This window comes from Phallusia mammillata, chromosome 7 (assembly GCF_965637545.1).
Source record: "Phallusia mammillata chromosome 7, kaPhaMamm4.hap1.1, whole genome shotgun sequence".
NCBI lineage: Eukaryota > Metazoa > Chordata > Ascidiacea > Phlebobranchia > Ascidiidae > Phallusia > Phallusia mammillata.
Genome location: NC_137258.1, coordinates 13,610,312 through 13,634,853, shown reverse-complemented (window position 1 = coordinate 13,634,853; position 24,542 = coordinate 13,610,312). Strand labels below are relative to the sequence as shown.

General features: G+C 37.0%; 2 protein-coding genes across 6 annotated transcripts in view; one reads left to right on the top strand and one right to left on the bottom strand.

Moving 5' to 3' along the window:
• Positions 1-4,245: 4,245 nt before the first annotated feature.
• On the bottom strand, positions 4,246-5,430 carry LOC145238467 (BTB/POZ domain-containing protein 19-like). The gene has a single exon (XM_080101662.1). It carries the CDS (start codon positions 5,292-5,294, stop codon positions 4,416-4,418), a length of 879 nt encoding a protein of 292 aa, XP_079957788.1. The 5' UTR covers positions 5,295-5,430; the 3' UTR covers positions 4,246-4,415.
• Positions 5,431-10,709: 5,279 nt separating this feature from the next.
• LOC145238847 (inactive peptidyl-prolyl cis-trans isomerase FKBP6-like) overlaps positions 10,710-24,542 on the top strand; it is a 37,828-nt gene continuing 23,995 nt past the window's right edge. For 2 of the 5 annotated variants that reach the window (XR_013862194.1, XM_080102126.1), the window contains exons 1-4: positions 10,711-10,886; positions 11,102-11,161; positions 12,322-12,425; positions 24,333-24,430. Coding sequence is in view for 4 of the 5 variants with exons in the window: in XM_080102126.1 (XP_079958252.1) it covers positions 10,790-10,886; positions 11,102-11,161; positions 12,322-12,425; positions 24,333-24,430 (359 nt within the window). In the remaining variant the exon portion in view is untranslated. Of the gene's footprint in view, positions 10,887-11,101; positions 11,162-12,321; positions 12,426-24,332; positions 24,431-24,542 lie in introns of all 5 variants that reach the window. The other 3 variants (XM_080102125.1, XM_080102127.1, XM_080102124.1) reach the window with 3 other exon arrangements.

Here is a 24,542-nt window from a genome sequence, read left to right as displayed (position 1 = left end):
CGCCAAGATATGTTTTTTTCTATAATCCCGTTAAAATCTGGCGATTCGACTATTAAATTGCATAGTTAGTCTCATCTTACAAGCAAGCTTGTATATTACGTCATAAGTGACCAAAGAAAGCAATTGTTTGCGCACAATTAACACTTTTAGTCTTGTTTGTGACGTAACAAATTGGCTTTGGGTCAATCCTGGGTGTTGTAATCCCATAAAACAAGGTAATATCAATTCTACATATCGCGACAGGAAAACTTTCGTAAAGAGTAGATAATTTTTTAAATGTTACAAAGTTATCAATGCGATTTGACAAACCAAAAAATGTGGTCGCGGGCCGGATGAAATGACCTCGAGGGCCGGATCCGGCCCGCGGGCCGTAGTTTGGTGACCCCTGCTATAGGTTATACCTGAAATTACTGACGGTTTGTCTAGACTCTAGATCTATATATACGTAGTAAGTTTAGGCCGAGCGTTATTCCATTCTACTTCTGTTCTGTTGTCATCATCATCATTTTTCTTTCCCGCTTAATCCTTTTGAGGGTCGCGGGGGCAGCAGCTCAAGATTGAGCCTCCACACTTCACGGTCAGTCACCACTTCCTTCAGTTCATCCGGATAAATTCCCAAGCGATTCCAGGCCAGGCTTTTAACTTGATCTAACCATCGAGTTCGAGGTCGTCCAGTGGGCCGCTTCCCTTTTGGTTCTGTTCTGTTGTACTGCATTGAACTGATGTACGTGGATCGCTCAGAGTAGAATCGAATAAACTACGAAACAATCAAATTTCTGGAGCAATTAATATCCAATCTTGAACACGCAAAGGCTGTAAGACCTTCAATCTTACAGTGCGAGCATTGAAGGCGTTGGAATCTGCAAACAACGAAGAAATGGAAGCTGGCGGATGGGAACGGGATTGCGAATCTGTTTTGTTGCATGAGATAGAACCTGAAAAATTTGTTCTGTGATTGTGCACTGCCAGTAGCCTAATAAATAATTCGTTTAAGCAAATATGGCTATTTTTTGGTATTTAAATGAAACACTTGCGGTCTCTTAACCCTTTAACTGCCGAATTTGTTTTGACAAAAAATGATGTTTAGACATGCTCTTGCTCTTTTAGGTTTTATGCAAAATCGATAGAAGATAGGCAAAAACTTTCTTCGGGAAAGTTGTTGGGTATATAATTTTCTACAATTTAACGATAAAAATTTTACATTTTTTTTTTATTAGTTACAAGTTGTTTTACAAACAATTCGTTACAAAATTTTATCTGTGTTATTTTGATTACGTCATTAATTAGCTCATGACGTCATAATCATTAATTTCAGTTTCTTATTTTACAGTATTAAATGATAAAATTAATGTTTTTGAGGGTATGGAACTTGTTTTCAATAATATTTATTGGCAAATTTGACATTTCACTGACTTATTATAATGTTTACCAAATAGCTGTACACACATAATTCATTCACAAGTCTTTTTACGTGGAATGTTTATTATGTATCATTACATCACAACATGAAAAATTTGGAAACGCAGTTCATAGAAGTTAGCAGAAAAAACACAATTCCAAGCCTTCCCAAGGTACTTTGCACTGATTCTTCTGTATTTGTTGTCCATTCGTGAGGCCAAATCTCCTCATCCTTTGACAAAAGTAAATGCATTTGTAGGCCAGATACAATCAAAATATAGGTCAGCAAGCACCAACTTCCAAAGTCAAAGTGCTTCTACAACAGTTGTTTTCTTGATAAATAACTGCTGTCACCACTAATAATAAAGCTAAACTGACTGATACAGTTGTATATTCAAGCAAATCAAGGCAAATTCACAGCCCATAAATACCCACTTTCAAGCCCAATTCAGCTGAACACATCTCAAATTGTAAACAAAGATCGCCACAACACGCGTGCAAAGCCCTGAAATCAATGTAGAACTACTAACAGAGGAATTAGTCTGGCCCCTGGTTGAAATTTGTTCGATAGGTGGCGCAACGGAGCATAGGCGTTTATGGTGCTGACTCAGCAATTTGTTTATGGCACCATAAACGTCTATGCTCCGTTGCGCCACCTATCGAACAAATTTCAACCAGGGGCCAGACTAATTCCTCTGTTAGTAGCTCTACCTGAAAATCAACTCCAAACAGCTGTCTGTGAATCAACCAAGCGTAAAATTTAAAAAAACGGCTCAAAAACAAAAAATTGAAAAAAACTTGTTTTGTTCTGAATTTTCACTTTCCCCTTAGTGTAATTATTTTTTTTCAAATACTAACATATCATTTTTTGCGAATAAATTGAAGCCAATATGCATAAGCTTTCCAACGCACCCCAGTTGGAAAAAAAATTCGCACTAATACGATTTTTATCGCTGTTAACACCGAGGCATGTGGTAGAGCTACTAACACTGAGCTTGGGCTGGCCCCCGGCCTAAGAACTTCTGGTAGGTGGCGCAAAAGAGCATAGGCGTTTATGGTGCTGACTCAGCAATTATTCTTACCATAAACCCAAATGGCTGTAAGAGCACCATAAACGCCAATACTCCTTAGCGCCACCTACCAGAAATTCCCAGGCCGGGGGCCAGCCCAAGCTCAGTGTTAGTAGCTCTACCGAGGCATGTCTCCATGCGCATTTATGCGCCCCCGGCAGTTAAAGGGTTAAAACTACTTAGCGGTCACCCAAACCAAACCTTAAAAAAACCCTGCACGTGCTTACCATACGTCCAGGGTGTATCGGAGCGCCTAAAACGAATCTTGAACGATGCTGGGGTAAAAGTGGCAATAAAACCTTTTAAAACAATTGGGCAGTTACCAAAAAAAAGCTACCAAAACCAAAACATGCCACGAGACACCAACACAGTACAGGAATTGTTTATCAGGTGACTTGTCATGATTGCGACATGATTTACATTGGCCAAACCGAGCAAAATTTAAATTCACGACTGAAAGAACAAAAGGCGGCCTATCAAAAACATGGAAATTAGGAAGTCCGCCTTATGCGAACACATGTTGGAATGCGACCACCGCATTAATTGGAACGATGCGAAAATTTTGAAACAGGAAGCAAATTGGTCGGTTGGCTTTCAAAGGTTGGTATTTGAAAGTTGCCTTATAAATTCCAATTCGAATGTTCTTAATCGCAATGATGCCAAAAACCTAAATGGTGGGCGAAAACGTTAGCAAAAATACAAGTTCCTGATAAAAACAAATAGTATTTTGTTTAGCATTACACCAGTGGAACGACAAATTTGTTAAATATGCAACCTGGTCGACGAAACGCTTGTTCAGTATTTTTTAACTCATAGATGTTGCATATATCGTGATGGAACTGCATGGTCACGTGCTGCTGTTTGTCTTCATGGTTACACGGGTATCTTTAGATTAAAGCGTCCTGACAAAGCATCACAAAGATCTCACCTGTTGTCAATCGACCTCTATGCCGGACCTTAATGTTGTTTTTTGTTTCTTTTTTTCATGTGTTTGTTATTGTTTAGCTGTTTTACATATTTGTTCCTTAGTCACATCTATTATCTTCAACGTAATTTAATGTGAATTAATCCATTTTACACAAATTCCTTAATTTCCCATGTAATAATAGCTTATGCTATGTGTACATGTATGTAAATACAAAGTTAGTTTTCAATTGTATACATCGCTTTATGCGTGCTCTCCATTCCGGCACTAGAAACTATCCCAGCCACGCTTTATAATACGGTGTAGCTGCATCGCGATCAGTCATCATTCATCAATTGTGCCCCGACGGTTGTTTTAAATCAGGGGTGGGCAACCTGCGGCCCTTTATCGAAGGTTGTGCGGCCCGCAGAGACGCTTGGATTTCAAAAGTACTGGCAAACGAGTCCAATTGTTACATATTTTTGAGCTGATTAATGCGCCTGATGCTAGTTTTCTGCGATCTATTAAAATGTGGATTTAACCAAATACGAATTATACTTCTAGTTAAGCATATTTGCTAAGAAACCAAGCAAAATCACTTTGTGTCATACGCATGTGCGGCCCGCGATCCAATCGATCCAAAATTTGACATTTATAATTGGCCCCACAGTAAAAAAGGTTGCCCACCCCTGTTTTAAATGGTTTAACGTTGCGCAGCTATTTCCGGCTGCGTGATTGTTGTAGTGTTATTGTGTTTGTGTCGCTATGATTTCTTTCACCAAGCGAAATAAACTTAACTCAACACAAGTTTTTTTTACATAAACCGGAGCCTATGTGAGACATGTGAATAAAAACTCTAAGTGCGTTGCAGTCTTTCTTTCAAGTGCTAAACATATTTTATTTCGTGGTAAGATAAAGCGCAGGAAGACGAACGCACAATATATTAATTTAACCACAGATAGTATATACAACCGTAATGAAAATGTTTTTGTTGCAGTTTTAAAAAAGAACTTAAAACTTCAGGACATACTGTTTTGTGCAGATTACTTTCGTTCGCTTGGTAAATATGAGTGGCTTGCTCTCTGCTTTGTGCCCACTCTCAGACACGTACTGTAAGAATACGGTGTGTTTTCTTTTAAAGCGTGGAAACGCCAGGCAGCTGCCATTTGCTCCATTGGAATCATGCCGTCTTTTTTATTTTCTTCCTCGACTTTTTTTAACTCCTCGGGCGATAATAATGGCAATCTTATTAGTGGAACTACCGAAGAAGAAAGATCTTTCATCTGTCGGTTCGAAATTAGTGAATTGCTTCGGCTCCATCTCCGGACAGCATTAATGACATCTAGTTCATCTGCTTCAAGTGAATCTCCCCTAAGTAAAGCACCGAGAGCTTCTGCGGATAGTTCCTGAAAACGGTCTGATCGCATCACACTAACTGCATTTTTAGTAATAAACTCGAGAGACTTTTGAAGCATTTCCGCTTGTGCATGAGAAACTGCAGCTTGCAATACATCACACGCAGTTTGTTCAGATAATCCATCCATTAAATATCTCAGTGACAGGCGTTTTAGCCCATCCAAACTGTATTCGATAGATAGTGAAAGGACGTCGGCTGCAAGGTCTGGCGTTAGAGTACAACAGTTGCTGTAAATGTAATCTAACGCAGTAAGGAACACCTCAGGTCGTACGTCCGGTAAAGTATATGGAGCATCTCTTCCAGCCACAGCATGAATTGGTTGTTGTGAAAACAACGACCGAAATGCTTCTGAACGTGCTGCTAAAAAGCACCGATGTGCGTAAACCAACTGTCTTTGAGGCCCAACCAAGAACATAACATCACTGTAGTCTTTGTGATTAATGCAACGTTTTCTCATTAAACTGTAAAACGCCGTTTGATCGCCTCGAACAAGCTTTTCTTCCATGTCGATTTTTCCAAATGCCCAAAGCGGCGGTGAAACTTAAAATTTAACAGTAAATTAACAAACGTTTTGGACAGCATATATTCTGTATCAGACAAATAGACACATGTCGAGCTAAGCTACACAGCATGAAATGGATGCTTAAGTGGATTTAATCGCCAGAGGCAAGACCTGAAACTAGTTAGTCTGGTTTCAAGTTTCATGACAACAGTTTCTCATCAAAAGATTTTTTGTAGGCACAACCTAATGACTTAATTGCGTTTATCAATTTCAGAAGAACTATAATGCGTGCACTATATAATCACATGGCAATAAAACTGAGTTCAAATTTTTGAAATATACGTAATTAAATTGGAGAGACATTAAAAGGAAAAAGCATTCTGCCTCCCTCCATTCATCACAACCTGATGTGTCAAATACATTTTGGTAAAAAATGAAAGTATAAACATTTCTGTGAGGAAAAGAACAATGAATCGTGTTCTAGAGGGGAGCTGAAGTTCAAATTTGTTCTTCGATTTGAAAGGTTTCCTGACACTGAAATTTAAAACCAGGGAGATAAACCGCTTGTCAGTTGGGGTTTTGGTTTGGTTTAGCTTTAAAAATATTTTTAGGTTAGTGTTACGTTCCAGGTGGGACACAATACCTAGCAGTTTTGCGGTTGCCGAACCTCCTTAATTTTCTTTTTATCTACGCGGTTTACCCCAAAAGAATTTTTACTGTGCACTGCGCAAATTTATCATTTGTTATTTTTGACACGTGCGGGATCTACGTGTGTGCGCGGTTCCGGCAATGAATAATAAGGCCCTGTGTCAGCTGAGCTTGTAGACTAGGGCTTTACTTGAAAGCTTGTTATTTCTTCTGATTCACGTGGTTCGCATCAGTCGTCTGCAGTAGGCTAGCGAGTAAGTTCATTATTACGATTCTTAAAGATTGCTGCATAGAGCCGACATGATCCACAAAAGGTCAATTTGTTTTTTCTTCTTCTTTTATTCTGGTTACGCAAAACGCATCAGGTATCATTTATCTCAAGGAAAGTAAACAATGGAAAAGAGAAAGATCAACGATCAAACATTGGCTTTTAAACTGATACTCGTTTTTTCTTGCGATCGCTGCAAAACAGTAGGCCTACCTTCTATTACTCACATCAGTTATTAGTTAGTTTTAAGTTAAAAGCATAAAAAGATATGCAGCAATGGATTGCACGACTATTTCGAAACACCCAGTTTACGCAATAACAGCCCATCTTATGGTCAGGCTGATTGAACAAAACAGGAAACTGGGAACATGTAACATTGTGGGAACAACGACACTAAATATGGACTTTCAATAATTACTGAATCATGAGAACAGATGGAACAGTAAAGTTACACCACTCTAAACCAGGGCTGCCAATGAGAATTTCAACAAAACCCAAGACTCCCAGCAAAATAACCCAAGAATTTAAATGAAAACCCAAGATTGCAAAATGTGGTTAGAAATGCAATTAATTAGGAAATTTACCCCTCTTCATTGACAAATTTTTGACAATTTACAGTCCAGAAATGCAACTTTACAAACTGGTAGGAAATGAAAGGGAATATTATGTTCAATAAAATATGCAGCAATCGCCATTTCACTCTTGGCTGTTTGATGATCATAATCTGTTTTCTTTTTCATAAAATTAGTAATGTCTGCACTGTAGACTCTACAGTATATTTAGAGTTTTTATGTTTAACAAGCATTGATTTATTTGCATTTTTAAGTGTAACGATTGCTTTCCCTGTATACTATCTGGAAAGAATTAGGGTCTAGAAAATAAAAGAGATGATAAAATGGTCTAAACACTGCAGCTACCCGAAAAACTTTTCTCGTTAAAATAGTTCTTACATATATTTATTTCATCAATAAGACTCAAAACCCAAGAATTGCTATAATTTTCTAAATAAAACCCAAGAACCCAAGACGTCAAGTAAAAACCCAAGATCTTGGGGCAAAACCCAAGCTTTGGCAGCCCTGCTCTAAACCATATGTCGCACAAACAACATATAGGCCTAACTTTGATGGGAACGAAAAGTCGTGCTTGCACAGTTACAATTTTCCATTAGGCTACTTAATGCTTAGCCAAACCAAAGTGGCAAAATGATTATTTTAAAGCACGTGACCGCTACATATTCCATGTAGTTGTTGTCTCACGTAGGCTATACTTTGGTACGGTGTTCTGAAAATCAATAAATTTTGTTAAACCGGTTCGCGGGTTTGGGTTCAGTTCCGGTTCGATTCCCTGTAATCGCTGTGACACACGCGTTAACCAAGGCATACGCCACACTTCACTGGGTAAATAAGTTCACATAACGTATGAGTTTGGGGTTACTTCAGAGAACGGGTCTTTAACTTAAATATCTGATGTAGGCTACTCGCCGGAGTTCCCCACCATCCTGTTTCCATTGGCACGTTATGTCCAGTGGTGGGATTCGATTTTTTCGTCAGCCGGTTCTATCACAAAAGTCATATTATTCAGACGGTTCTGTTACAAAAAGTCCATTGACAGTAACCAGTGATGCTAACCGGTTCGCTGATCTCATAAAATTGCGTGAGACGGTTCTATAGAACCGGTGCGAACCGGCTGAATCCCACCACTGGTTATGTCCCGTAATCGCGCTCAGTTCGACGATCGGAACGTCACGCGAGGAAGAATGGAAACGCGTCCCCTAAAGATCTTCAACAAACTCCCCCACACACAGGTGTTGTAAATCTTGTTCGAGCGAACAGGTCAAATGCTGAGGAGAAGGGAAACGCAAGGAGGCAGTTTCTGCACAAAAACATTGCATAAAAGACTGCATTTTAAATGTAGAAATGCAACACAAAGTTACTCACCAATAACAAACGACAAAAACACGCCTTCATACTTGTAGCACCATACTCCACAGAAGTCAGGAACGAAAAGGACTAAACCGCGTTGCGTCGTCAAACAAAACTGACAGTTAATTGTTACGTCGCACAACGCAATAGATTGCAATAAAAGTTGTAGTGAGGAAAAGCGGGAAATTATAGAAATGTGCTTTTATTGGCAAATAAGATGTAACAGGCGTCTTGTGGTTCTTTCCTAGAGGATATTTTTCTGTGCCTGCCTGCTGCTTCCCGCTAATAATTTCGACCCATTTTGGCGCGTGATCCGCAATTTAAGTAAATGGACTTTACAAAACGATTTTAATTCAGTGGCTGTTGTGATTAAACTAATAATTGACATCTTTAAAATAATAATGTTGTTACGTTGAGCAGTCACTGATTCTTGTTTACCTGTTATGTGCAAGTTAGCTGCGCCAGCAGAACGCTCGTCGAAATTACAATGCATTTAGTGTTGACTCAGATTTGATAAGATAGATGCCATCTTTAACTTTTTCACATAATTGGCAATATTGTTTCCTGTTTTGTATTTTCAACCTTATCTATACGCACTTTCCTAAATAAAACTATTGTTAACATACATGCCAAACTTCACAATGCATCTAAGTTGTTTGAAGTAAACATGCAATATCCAATCGTTATCAGTTTGGCAGAGCTAAAATCTACAGAACTGCTGGGCTTGGCCACAAACATTTTTACCAGAATTAATACTGTAACAAAAAATAATACCATGTATGGTATGTATAAGTAGCACCGTAAGCAGGAAAAGGAACATGTTAACCTGTATGTACCTGTTAAAATCTAGGAATTTTGTTGTTGACAACCTAATATTATCCCAATGTGCGATATATTTGTTTTGTCACCATATGCATAAACAATTGCACAAAGCACAAAATTAGAGTATCCACTGACATAAGCAAATGTTGTGAAATTGTAATTGCAGAACCTTTGCCAAACTATTTGGGGCCAGATTTTTTGATAATCTGGTGCTGGATAAACAATACTGAAAAACAATGCACAATACACACATTGTCAACAAAAGTGCTGATTGGTTGCAAAATATTGTACACATTTAGGAACACTATGCACGGACTTGAAAAGTAGTTTAATCATAAACATTACTGCCAAGGTAGTGGTGTATATAGAATACATCGTGTAGACGTTTCGACAATCTCTGTTGTCATCATCAGTACATGTTTTCAATCAAGCTGTGGAACACGGTATATAAAGCACAAATGAAAAAAAGAAGAAGAAAAGAAGAACAGAGATTTGTCGAAACGTCTACACGATGTATTCTATATACACCACTACCTTGGCAGTAATGTTTATGATTGTACACATTGTTATGCATTTACCCTTGGGCCTTGTCCAGCTGAAATATGGCATATAGCAGGGATGGCGAACCACTGACACAAAGTGACCCACCATGTGAATTCCAGTGACCCACTTGTAGTTTTAAAAATTTATACTGATTACTATAGGTAGGGTTACCAGATTTCCAAGATTAAAAACCAACGCAACAGTTAACTTTAAGTCCTTTGCCAGACTGCCAATTGTCTCAATATACAGATTGTTGAGTCAATTGTGAGGCAACAGATATGTTTATTTAAACGTAGAACTTGAAACGATTTGTTGTACCTTTGTTGGCGCTGTTCGGTTCCACACATTCATGCGAATCTTTGTTTACACACATGAATTTCATAAAATCAAGTGCCAGGAATCGTCTCAGCTCAGATATGACTGCTGCATGTATTAAACTGTAAACTACCTAGGATTACAAGACTTGCAGAAAAGATGCAGCAACAAGCATCTTGACATTGACATGTAAAAAATATGTGACCCACTTCGTTTTCTTTCCGAATTTTGATATCATGTTTGATCCATTCAACTAACAAGGTTCGCCATCCCTGGCATATAGGTTACCTGCTGTGACATAGATGCTTCTTTGGTGCCCTGGAAAAGACAAAATAAAATTAATCGTAGAACTTAGATCACAGATGATTTCACTTTTTCTCACTGCCTTGGTTTAGTGCACTTTGCAATGTATGTTTCAATTAGGACTAACACACACACACACACGCTCTACAACAGTGGTTCTTAACCAGGGTTCGACAAAGCTGAATCAGGGGTTCGACGAAGGTATGTTTGAAGTATAATACATATACTGGTTTTCATCAAACTTTAGGGTCTATAGTCGCTTAAAAAGGGCATTTCTATTTGCCAAATATCAAAATGCTGAAAGCTTACACAAAGGCAGGGGTGCACAACCTGCGGCCGTACGGCCCTATGCGGCCGCAGAGACAAAATGAAAAACCGTAACAGTTGGTACTACGTTTGAACAAAAACTAATTAAGACCCACCAAACAAAATGGGTTAAAAACCTAGGATGTAACTTTGGGGTTCGACCAAAGGCTGAAGAATATTGTAGGGGTTCGCCCGTAATAAAAAGGTTAAGAACCACTGCTCTACAACATGGCACACATGTTGAACAAACAAATGATAGACTGTAGATTGAAATTCATGATCCCTATGCACTTATGCAGATAATGTAAAAGGATTATTAATTTGTGTACTTTTTGTGTGTTAAGTGAGTGTTTTGACTTTAAACAAAAAAGATGAATTGCTGTAAGCTCCTTTCACATGCAACTGGTTCAACTTTTCCTCTAAAAGAAGGAATAAATATTGAAGAACTCAGAAAAGCCAACGGTCAAGGTAAAATAAGTTAAATTATAGTTGTTTAAGTCGTGAAAATAGTATTTTTTCTTGTGTATTAGTTATCTAAAAATAGACTGAGTAAACTTTTTTTACTTTTGATGGGCTTTATTAGACAGGTGTATGGTTGTGAGGCATGTAATATCTTATTAGTGAGTCTATTAGTTCACAAAGTCTAAAGCAATGTTGTATGACTAATGCTCTATATTTTGTAGAGTTTGAATTGTCTTTAGATGATCTTGATGAAAGTTTGGGGACCAGTAAACAATATTTCGGTAAGTTGAAGTTTGCTTTTCTTCGGTTTTCAGTAAAGGTGTTGTTACAATTAACAACGCCATTGGCCGATTTGGATAAATTTTAGAGGAATGTTGATTGGGTCATTGTGGGTTCATATCATATACTTTTGGGTGTAGAACCCCATCAGTTACCCCACTAACCCCCAAAATGAGTTTTTTAAACACTGTCAGAATTAAATAAAATTTGGACAGCTTGTAGAATTTGTCATTTATAGGAGATGTTTGTTGTGTTTTACTCTGTAATCCTAATATTTAGCCCTCTAGTCAATTGTCAACAAGAAGCACAGTTGCTTTGAAAACCCATATAACGCTGTGGGACAGTGGATGTTAATTATGTTGCTCTTGATGGATATCATCTAGTGTTTTATAACTTAAGCTACAAATGAAGTTGAAGAATGCTGGTTGTAAGCTAACAATAGATCGGAATAAAATGTTTAATAACAGTTACATTTGAAGAGGTAGTTTATGCTTTATAGTAGGCTATAGTTCTATGAAAGTACCGATACTGGTGGTAATGTGACAATGTAGGAACGTGAGCAGCAAAAATGCAAGAAACTAAATTTGAAAAAGTTGTAACTAACATTTTGTCACCAACTTTAGACTATCACATTTGTAGGTTTGGCTATTTTGATGGACAATAAACAAAAATCTCATTAAATTTAGTTGCTTTAGTGTTATTTTAGTAGGCCAATATTCTTCTTCTGATTAAAATATGATTCGATTAAATTAGTAGTTCTGCAAGTAGTGGTGATGTGGCAGTACAGAGCGCCAACGTGGTACGAGATCATAAAAAGGTTGGGAACCCCTGACCTAAACCCTATATATTATTTGCTTGGAACGCATATCAACGATCTATGAGCAGTTTGTGACATCACAGATAAAACTAAGATATAAAAATATGTGCAAACAATTTCTTTCATTGTTACTTGTGATGATTTAAATAAGTCTTGATTAACATGTAAGTAAGATTTTAAAAGACATATACTCGCAGTATTGTTTCAACTTGCACGGCTATTTTTGGCTATGTGATAGTTCAATCAGGTCACTGTTTTGTTGCACCAAAGGTAATAATCTTAACTCACACGGATTGTTTTGTGTCAACCAGTACCATTATTTATTCAAGCAGTATAATTTTGTAGATGATGTTTCAAAGTTTTCTTTTTTACTTGATGATGGTCTGGATGAAGGTGCTGATGATCTGGAAGATGTTTCCTGGTTTAAAAGAATCCTTGCATCAATGGTGGTAAGAATGACTTAATAGTAATATTGAGATGCGACACTGCGACATAGCCTATTACTAGAGTACTACAAGGCTACAAAAAGTTTTTCTGAGTTAAGTGTGCAGATTTTTTTAGTAGCACATACGTTTTAGCTTTACCTACAATAATACAGCTAATACATACATTTCTTTACCTCCTAATGCCAGAGGCATATGCTTCAAATTTTGTATCTAAGGATCACTGAGCCTGATCCCAGCTTTGTTTTGATGCAGTTCATTCTGCTAAAACCATTTCAAAATCCCTTAAAAGCTTTGCTTAGACTTTTTTTCAAATGGCGGTTAAAGGGGTGATACCACTCTTATGGCGTCAGAAGCGTCAACAAATTTTGTTTAAAACACCCCTGGTGGTCAAAATTTTAAACTTTAGTCAAATTGAATAAAATTTTGCAGGACTGTAGTTTGGGTCATTGTAGTTTAGGTATTTATTAGTTTGGGTGTAGAACTCTTATCAGTTACCGCGCTAGCCCCGTGAATTGGTGAGTATTTTAAACAATGGAATGAAATTTGGATAGCTAGTGGGTTGCCATTTATAGATGTTGATTGTTGTGTTTCACCCTATAGCTCCAACATTTATCTTACCAGCACCCTAAAATGAGTAATTTTTTAACAGTGTCAGAATTGAATGAAATTTATATGTGTCAATTGTTGTGTGTTAAGAGTGGGTTAGCACAAATTGTCATTGCACATACACTATGCCCTTTTTGAAAGTATATGTATATTTCCTACATCTATTCTATGATCGGTCCCGTAATAGAGCCTGTTTCCATAATCTTTGTCTAAGCTGAAACTTATGGGTCCCTCACAGGCATTTTATGAGATAACTATCATCAAGTTTGGATCTATGAGATGAAACATGGCAGTCAATATTTTGCTTGAACTAGAATAGTGGTTTTCCTAATTATTGCCAGTTTTTATATACTACTCCATATTTAACGATGTATCACATTTATATACTATATTTATAATGGATATATATTTGGCACCTACATTTCATTGAGTCCCTATCTTTTTACTGGCACTTTATAACATAGTTGTTTCAGATTTAAAACAATTAAAACTTTTCCTAGAAAATGCTAACAGTATTAGAAATAGTGATGCACTGAACCTGCCTCAAAAGGTTTGGGCCAAACCTAAAATACCCGTACTGATTGATGTTTCCAACTGAACTTTGTGTCGTTGATGCAAGTGAACTGATTTATGACACTCCAAACTCACTTTCACAACGCATAAACTTAACTAAACTTATAATATTTTGCAGACAAGGTGGCTCATATTTTTTAGACGCAACAACTAGTTAATTTTACAATGTTTCATAGTGGCGATATTGACAGTTTTGATATTATTTTCATACAATCAAAACAAATCAAAAAGTTTGGTTTCGGCCGAATTTTCAAAACAAGTTCGGGCCGAAACCGAAACATGCGAAAACGGCATATTCGGCCGAAATGTTTCGGCCAACCGAAACTTTGGCGCATCACTAATTAGAAACACTAAAAATTAAGGAGCCATTTTGCAGCAAAGGTATACATAACAAATCGTTGTTCACTAACATTTGTTTCCAAATCGTATATTGACTTACAATAACCTCTCGTTGAACGACTGTTAATGATCTTTCACACATTTTTCAATAGCATGCAGTTTTAAGCATTCAACAATAACATATTGTCTAATTTTTCCAGAATTCACAGATTGTTTCTATAGGTTATTTGTCTGAAAATAAAGAAGTTACGCTGTGACAAAACATCGTTTTTTTTTTGAGTTTTTTCTACAAGTTGACCTTCAGTGACCTCTTGTCAATCAGTGGTCAAGCTGACCATGACCATTCAATGACCATTTATCACAGCTTTCATATCATTCAATTTTTGACCTTTATGTTTTCACAACAATGTTTTGTCTAATCGAGTTTTAATCACTTCTAAGATATAAAACATTCGCCAAAACTAAAAATGCGCATGCTAACCTAACTAGAATAGTGGTTTTCCTATATATATATATATTGCCATTGTATATATACTACATCATATTTAACGATGTATCACATATACCATTTACTATATTTATAATGGATATATATTTGGCACCTACATTTCATTGGGTCCTTATCTTTTTCCTGGCACTTTATAACATAATTGTTTTTGCAAGCATAATCTAATGGGTGTGCATATGCGATTTGGTAACAGTAAAAATAGGGCACAATCATTATTAAACTGGAATAGAATTATGATTTTTAATTCGCAAATAGCGTTCCCTGGCGCTGTTAAGTTTCTACATTCCAACAATATGATTGCTTAGCTGGGCTTTTTATGTCCCAAACCTGTTCTGAAACAGTTTTATTAACGCTTTCAGTTTGATAAGTTACATTACACAGGTGTAACAAATTGTGCTGCGTTGTCGCTCTGCGTTTCAAAACACGAATAAGTTGACCTACATTAATGTTTACAGCGCAATATAACTAACAATCAGAACATCTTAATTCCAATCAGTGAGAAAATGGTCAAGTGATGACTGCGTTCATGTGTAAGGCAGAGGCATTTTTTCCATGCGCCGCTATCGACAATCACTCCCATTGCGTCAGCTGTGCCCTGAGCGAGCACAAATTTGACAAAAGACAGCATGTAAAAACATATTTTGGGCTGTAAGAGTAATTACTGAGCGGATTGCACTGAAATTTTTAACAGCCAACAAAGAGCACCCTATCCACAGCTGTTTAAAATTTCAGCAGGTTAAGACTTGTATTTCTGACCTCATTAACATGTGAACAAACGAACAAATATTTGGGGGGTAAAGGGATGAAAATGGATACATACAACTTCAAGTTACAAAATACTTTAAAATACGGTGCAATGTACCATAAAAAAGTATGAAACTCCAGAATCATCTGCTGTAGCAAGTATAGCCGTTTTAAAAATTTCACGTTTTGGGGGACTGTGGGTGAACCGAGGGATCAAACGGGGTCAAATTCACATGGACCATCTTTAGACCAATATCTATAATGTGTGTATTTGAAAAATTGCATGTCGACTTGTTAGTGAAGTAAACAGTGGGGCTACAGAGTAAAACACAGCAATCAACACCTCAAAATGGTGTATTCTGTAACCTGTATCAATTTCATCCTATTCGGACATTGTTTGAAAGCTTACTCATTTTAGATGGCTAATGGGATGAATAACTAATAGGGTTGAATAACTAATAGGGTTTTACACCCAAATTAATGAAATACTGAAACACAATGACCCAAACTGCAGTCCTGTTAAATTTCATCCTAATTAGCCAATGTTTAAAATTTTAAACCTTTGTGTTTTGAGCAGCAACTGTTAATGCTTCTGACGTCCTAAGGCTGTTAAAACCCCTTAACTGCCACGTACAAAAATTTACCAACATTTTATGCAATTGCATACAAAGTTGTTTTTGAGAAAACAGTTGTATATTTTTGTTGGTAAAAACAATGTTTTTGCTTTGCTAACATCATTCAGTATATTTTGTATTTTTTCTTTTACCTCAAATATTTTTGTAATGTAAGTATTGGCCTTCTTTCTTGATAACATCACTATTGATCAAAACTTGCAGCTCTTAGATAAAGTTGTGTGTATGTTCAATTTATCACATTTGACTCTATAGCAATAAACTGTTTCATGCTGTGATTTTCTAGTGAACTACATGCAGGTTTCACAACACATGATTGCCAAGTGCAATAATGCAGCCCCTCTTGTGTTTCTGAAGGCTACTCCATGTTGGCTACTTCTGTATCCCATTTAGCAAGAAAGTTTGCTTTAACACAGGCACTAATAGGCAGGGGCGGCTTGTGCTAAGGTGCTATTCCTACTACAGACGAATTCGGTTAATCGCATCATCGATTTGCCAAGGGCATTTGATGCGATTACCCGGATTATGCGATAATCCGGTTGCTACATAAACAGTAACATAAGTCCTCATTTTCACTTACCCAGCTAAAACAAAGCTGCAGTGACGTTCAATGACAACGGAGCAGTATTTTCTCTCTTTTGTTGCCGAGAATTGAAAAAAGTACTCTCAACTCGAAACTAGATTTACTCTCAGTGCAATGCATGATGTCATGCTTCCTAACTGTCGTGACTATGGTGCAATCACCCAATTGTGTTGAAGAAACAGTAGAAACCCACACACACTCTTTAATTGGCGCACACGCCACAGATCGCTTGATTTGTACTTGCAGTCAGGTTTATTTGAAAAGATGTGTTACATCGCATCATAGCCAAGGGGCCCAACATTTAAATTTGGAAACTTTCCTATGACGATCGGTTATGACGTTTTAGTCTTGTTTTGGGTAGTTTCCCTTATAAATGTGAAATTGCCTGTTGTTTCTGACCTAATTCGTTTTCTAGTTCAAACCAACACGTTAAGCGGCAAAGTGCTGGGTGCATATTTGTGCACATTCTACAGCGCAAGGACGCTGAGGTGAGCTGCATCAGTTTCTATTATAACCTGTTATCCAATTGTCAAAAAGAATAATTCATTTAAAAAAAACCTTTAAAGACTCAAATTGTGGTGCTACTTTCTAGCTTACTAGAGGAATAAATGCCTTTCTTAATCGATCCACCTGATAGGTTGTGCAAGGTCACAAATAGAAGACACAAAATATGGCAATCATTAGCCCGTCACCTATTACGTAATCTAAACAACATAGCGTGATTACTTGTGATCTAACATTTTTTACAACCATTAAGTGTTTGCCGGGTCATGAACAATATAACAGAAAACATTTTTAACCATTTGTTTTGCATTTAACATAGTTCAAATTTCAATACAGTTTAATACAGGGGTGTCCAACCCATCTTTAACACAGAGGTGTCCAAGCCTGCAGGCCACATGTGGAAGGTTCTGAATGATCCGCACAGATTTTTTGAAATTACTTATATTGTCAACTTAATGGCCTATGTAATTTGTGGCGAACTTTCATTCGGAACAATTGACAGTTATTGTTTACTTTTTTTTGTGCCACAATGCACATTGTTACATCACAATCTTAGTCGTGCTTCAACAGTCAGTCAGTAATATTTATGGGTCCCCTTCAGGGAAGAGGACCCATATTGATTTTACTCATATTGTTTTTGTTTTTTTTCTTGTTGTTTTCTTTCATTTTTCTTCTACCCAAAGTTTGTCCGACTCGTTTTTCCATCAAATGTTTGATGGATTTGGCTGAAATTTACACAGATGGTAGATATAGTTATGTAGATGTGCATCCCACTTTGTTTTTGTTGATAACCCCATTATTTACCCCGCTAGCTCCCTAAATAGGGTTATTTTCTTCCCAAAGTTTGTCCGACTCGTTTTTCCATCAAATGTTAGATGGATTTGAATGAAATTTACACAGATGGTAGATATAGTTATGTAGATGTGCATCCCACTTTGTTTGTTTTTTTGATAACCCCAGTATTTACCCCGCTAGCCCACTAAATTGGGTGATTTTCTTCCCAAAGTTTGTCCGACTCGTTTTTCCATCAAATGTTTGATGGATGTGGCTGAAACTTATACAGATGGTAGATAAAGTTATGTAGATGTGCATCCCACTTTGTTTGTCTAAATACCCCTAGTATTTACCCCGCTACCCCCTAAAATGGGTGAGTTTGTAAACAGTGTCAGAATTGGCTGAAATTGGGATAGTTTATAGAGTATGCCATTTATACATGTCAATTGGTGTGTTCAACCCTGTAGCCCCAACATTTACCCCACAAGCCCCAAAAGTGTAAAATGTATTTGTATGTTACTGGGCACCACAAACGAAAGATTTCTGTTGCTCAATAGTGTTACAAGGGCAAGCAGTTGTATGTTGCTCGTTCGTGACTTTGTGGATTGCTTGGTGAACATTTTTGTGCCATGCCAGTTGGGGGGTTGGTAATAGCCGTATGACATAAGAAACATTAACGGTTGATGCTCAAAACACCTCTAGTGATCGAAATTTAAACATTGGCGGATTTGGCTGAAATTTTGCAGTACTATTGATTGGGTCATTAAGGTTCATATTTTTTGAGTTTGTGTGTCGGACCCCATTAGTTACCCCACTAGCCCCCTAAAATGGGTCAGTTTTTTAAACAGTGTCGGGATTAGATAAAATTTGGGTAGTATGTGGACTATGCTATTTGTAGGTTTCAATTGATGTGTTTTACCTTGTAGCCCCAACATTTACTTAACTAGCCCCCTAAAATAAATGAACTTTTTAAAAACGTCCTAATTATGTGAAATTTGCAAAGTTTATTAAACATGCTAAGTCCTCAAATGTTATGTTTTGCCCTGTAGCACCACAACTTAACCAACTAACACCACAACTTAACCAACTCTAAAATGTGTAACCCTTTTCACAATGAAAATTGGACAGCTTGTAGAATTTGCTATTCATTTTTTGTTTTACCCCATTATGCCACTACTTACTCCTTCGTTTCTTTGAAAAAGAAAGTTAAATAGGACATACTTCAAACAATACCTGGGGTGAATCTAAATTTATATAGTTTGTACTCTACATAGTATTAATATTTAAGCCCAGTCCCCGATCACTGCGTTTTACCTTACAACACTAAACTTTCACATGGTTATCACTTGAAATGCATTATCTACAACTTTGCATGTGTGGGGACCCATGAGTTTCTGCTTGCAGAAACAACTAAGGTTATAAAAGACAGTGGATGGTATGGGACCCAATCTAAAATAAGCATAGGAAAAATATCAATGTTTTAAAATAGGTTATAGTGTATATGCAAGGGCAATATGTGCTAAGCCACCCTTCTAGTTCTTGTCTCATTTAGGTACATCTGGTATCAGAGACTCGTGCAAAATGCATTGAGCAGTAAAATATCTGCAGTGACATAGATTATGCCAAGCAGGAAACAAAAAACAACTAACGCCAACAGAATATTTCAAAAAGGGTTGACTTCAAATCCCCTGCAAGATCAGTACTTTCTGACAGCCATATGGAAAACTCACTTCGCATTGCTACAGCGTCCATCTCACCGAATATTGCCAAACTTGTTGGAGAAAAACAGGGCCAAACTTCACATTGAAATTTGACGTGTGGTAAAAACTTTGTTGACTTCACTATATCTTGGTGTGTTTATTATGGGTCCCCTTCCCTGAAGGGAACACATATTGATTTTACTCAAATGTTTTTTTTGTTTTTTTCTTTTGTTTTTTCTTCCCAAAGTTTGTCCGACTCGTTTTTCCATCAAATGTTTGATGGATTTGGCTGAAATTTACACAGATGGTATATATAGTTATGTAGCTGTGCATCCTACTTTGTTTTTGTTGACAACCCCAGTATTTACCCCGCTAGCCCCCTAAAATGGGTTATTTTCTTCCCAAAGTTTGTCCGACTCTTTTTCCATCAAATGTTTGATGGATTTGGATGAAATTTACACAGATGGTAGATATAGTTATGTAGATGTGCATCCCACTTTGTTTTTGTTGATAACCCCATTATTTACCCCGCTAGCCCCCTAAAGTGAGTATTTTTCTTCCCAAAGTTTGTCCGACTCGTTTTTCTATCAAATGTTTGATGGATGTGGCTGAAATTTATACAGATGGTAGATAAAGTTATGTAGATGTGCATCCCACTTTGTTTGTCCAAATAACCCTAGTATTTACCCCGCTAGCCCCCTAAAATGGGTGAGTTTGTAAACAGTGTCAGAATTGGCTGAAATTGGGATAGCTTGCAGAGTATGCCATTTATAGTTGTCGATTGTTGTTTTCAACCCTGTAGCTTTAACACTTACCCCACAAGCCCACAAAGTGTAAAACGTATTTGTATGTTACTGGACACCACAAACGAAAGATTTCTGTTGCTTAATAGTGTTACAAGGGCAAGCAGTTGTATGTTACTCGTTTGTGACTTTGTGGAGTGCTTGGTGAACGTTTATGTGCCATGGCAGTTAGGGGGTTGTGCCCTATGACGTCAGAAACATTAACGGTTGTTGCTCAAAACACCTCTAGTCGTCGACATTTTAAACATTGGCGGATTTGGCTGAAATTTTGCAGTACTATTGATTGAGTCATTGAGGTTTCCTATTTTTTTACAGTGTGTGTCGGACCCCATTAGTTACCCTACTAGCCCCCTAAAATGGGTCAGTTTTTTAAACAGTGTCGGGATTAGATAAAATTTGGGTAGTATGTGGACTATGCTATTTGTAGGTTTCAATTGATGTGTTTTACCTTGTAGCCCCAACATTTACTCAACTAGCCCCCTAAAATAAATGAACTTTTAAAAAACGTCCTAATTATATGAAATTTTGCAAAGTTTATTAAACATACTAAGTCCTCAAATGTTATGTTTTGCCCTGTAGCACCACAACTTAACCAACTAATTCCTGAAATAGGTGACCCTTTTCACAATGTTCGAATTGAATGAAAACCGGACAGCTTGTAGAATTTGCTATTTATTTTTTGTTTTACCCCATTATGCCACTACTTACTCCTTCATTTCTTTGAAAAGGAACAGTAAATAGGACATACTTCAAACAATATCTGGGGTGAATCTAATTTTATATAGTTTGTACTCTACATAGTATTATTATTTAAGCCCAGTGCCGATCACTTTGTTTTACCTTACAACAGGGGTCACCAAACTTTTTTGACTGCCGGCCGGATAAATTTAATGATGGTTAGCGCGGGCCGCATAGTTTGCATGCCCCAGCGCCGTCTTTCCAAACTTAGCCCTCGAGGCGATTTTTATTGGGGGGCAAGAGATGGTCTTTTTAGAATCCTATTTAAAATCTGGTAATGCGACCGTTAAATTGTATAGTTGGTCTCATCTTACGAGCAATGCTTGTATATTACGTCACAAGTAACAAAATAAGGCAATTATTTGCGCACAATTAACACTTTTAGTCTTGTTTGTGACGTAACAAACCGGTTTGGATCAACCTTGGGCATTGTAATTTTATAAAACTATAGGTAATATCAATTCTACATATCGCGACAGGAAAACTTTCGTAAGGAGTAGATTAATTTTTTAATGTTACAAAGTTATCAATACGATTTGACAAACCAAAAATGTGTTCGCGGGCCGGATCAAATGACCTTGCGGGCCGGATCCGCCCCGCGGGCCGTAGTTTGGTGACCCCCGCCTTACAACATTAAACGTTCACATGGTTATCTCTTGAAATGCATTATCTACAACTTTGCATGTGTGGGGACCCATGAGTTTCTGCCTGCAGAAACAACTGAGGTTATAAAAGACAGTAGATGGTATGGGACCCAATATAGAATAAGCATAGGAAATATATCAATGTTTTAAAATAGGTTATAGTTTATATGCAAGGGCAATATGTGCTAAGCCACCCTTCTAGTTGTTCTTACAATTGTAAACAAGGATGACACACATTTGTAAGATTAGAATTTCAGTGCGAGGATTTTAATTAGAAATTCAAAGACATCAGGTTCTAAGAAATAAAAATACAAATTAGCAGTAAACACTCCATGGGGCCCGCGCAATCATTCATAAACCGCATGTGGCCCTTTGGCCAAAAAGGTTGGACACCCCTGGTTTAATACTTCGAAACTTGGTGCAGTTCGCTCTTAGCAAGAAATTACAATCAGCGTCTTTGCCGGAACACCAGTTTCATAATTTTAACACGTTGAACTCTTTACTAAAACGCTTGTTATATCACTATTGGCGATTAGATAAGCCAACAAAAATGGATCAATGTGCATGGCTTTGAGATAACGACTCCTTGTTATCGAACAGCGGTAAACTGACTGCCAATTTAATCTCCTAAAAACAAAAATATTTTATGGTCGAGACATGTCTTTTTCAATTTTGAAATTAGATGCGTTGTTTGGTGTAGAATGCAAACATACATCTACGTCTTTTTCGCATACATTTCCTCTGGAGGAGTTCCGAAAATACTTGCAAGTGATTTCTTTAAAAGCAACTACAGTCGTTCGAATATTGTGCAGCTATCTTCGGATTAATGTAGCTAAGGTTGGTCTTCCTTCAACATTAGTTGACAATCAAACAAAAGTATGTTTGAATTTTAACCTGCTGCTTCAGGGCAAGCAATTAGACGCGCACAATATTAAAAGGGATTGCTCAGTTAAGGTTTTGCACAGAACGGTTGATTTTACTATCATATCGTCGTTTTTTATTCGAAAAACTCTGTCTGTTAATCGCATATTTCGGTAAAAATCGATGTGAATGTCAGGTTTATGCGGTAAACCGGACGCTTTTCTTAACCACTGATGGGCCACGGTTTGGGATTTTTAATTGTGATGCCATTAAACGGATTATGCGATTAACCGGTATGCGAATAACCTGATTTGTCTGTATTATATTATGAATAACATTTATCACAATATTTTTTATGGTTGAGCAATATATAATAAGCATAATTTCCACCTTAATCGGCACTAAAAATGTATTTGGACTTTTAAGTCATCTATTGGGAGGCTGTGAGCTTTGCAGAACCCAATTTCATGACATTATGCAGTTGTGCGCATGCGCACTTGGAAAAACTACATGCCGGGCGAAATAGGCGACAGGATGCTGTGACTCGGGCAGCACCTCCTGTGACGTGGCGCTGGTTATGTTGTCTGCTCCACGCCTATTGTATGCCAAAGCAAAACCAGTGTACCATATTCCTTAGTTCGACAATGAGTACAGTTAAGTAGTTCTTTTTTAAGAATTAAAGTTATATATTTGGAGGTAATTCGTGTTCAAGATGACTGCATGACTTCAAGTGAGTTTTTCCAGTTATCATTTAATTAAAAAGGTCAAATAAAAGATGGGACAGAACACCTTTTATTCCAAATATGTCCAACAGGAATAAGCAACAACACAGTTTTAAATTTGAATGGTACCAAAGAAAAATGGCTGTGTGGTTGTGAAGTTAAATGCCTAACTGAAACTCAGGCAATATCAAATGCAGAACAAACAATTGCAAAAGCAACAGGAATTTTGAAATACCTGACTGATGACAATTTTTAATCTTGGTTTAAACTTTTTTACCACACAATGTGGAAAATGTTTACAATTAATTGCAATAACAAGAAATTGGAGTGTTTAAGCCTTTTGTGTCAAAAAAATGTAACAAATCCTTCAAGAACATTAATGGATGAAGCTAAAGAACTCTCTCAATAAACACCTATAGTAGCCGCTAAATTGTTCACAGGGAATGGTTTACTAGTCTTAAGAATTAACATCCTACAGAAGAGATACCACTGAAGCATATCCTACGGTTGGCAAAGAAAAGCTGGTCACTAAAATAAAAATGTTTCTGTAGATCTTATGTGTATGGTGATCTTGGAGATTAATTAAAATGATGTTTTGACAAATGAAATGAATAAATGAATAAACAACAAGAGGATACAAATTTTTTTAGGTGTCACAATGAACTAAAAAAGACTTGCACCTGTGCTTACAATAGAATAACAGTTTCTTAGTCATCATTGAAAAATCAAGGAGAAAATTATCAATTATTTTGCCAAAACTATAACTGTATGACACATTTTAGTGTGGTTTGGATTTAAGTCATAGTGTTGTCAATTTAGAGATATGGAGTTTTGTTCTGTAAAATAGAGTGTTTTTACAGAAGTTGTATCAGTTTTATTATAGCCTAGTTTTAAGCAATTTCTCATAAAATGAAGCAGCAAAAAATCTACATGCAAAACTTAATGATCAAAAATTGAAGTCACCAACTCCTTAGTTGAAAAGAATCGACTTAAAAATAATAATAATAACAGGCGATCACTGGCAGTCTAATCATGATCATAACCCAGTTAGGCTTTGTAAAAAATGAAATAAACGTTTTTAACAAAAGTGTTTTTGTCTTCTGTTTTATATTTTATTAAGCAACGACTATGTAGCTACTCTAATGGCGAAGTTTTTGACAATATCTTGTGTGTCTACAGAATGTAACAGATGATGGAGGAGTAAAGAAGTCAATTAAAAAAGAAGGTGTTGGAATGGTTGTCACAAATGGTGCAAGAGTTTCTGCACACTACAGCGGGTATGTTTGGGCTTTTTGGGAAACTATTGGGTTACCAAATTGTTGATTTCTGTGTGAATGTTACACTAAAATACAGAAAGTGTTGATAAGGAAGAATCACAGTATGCCAGGC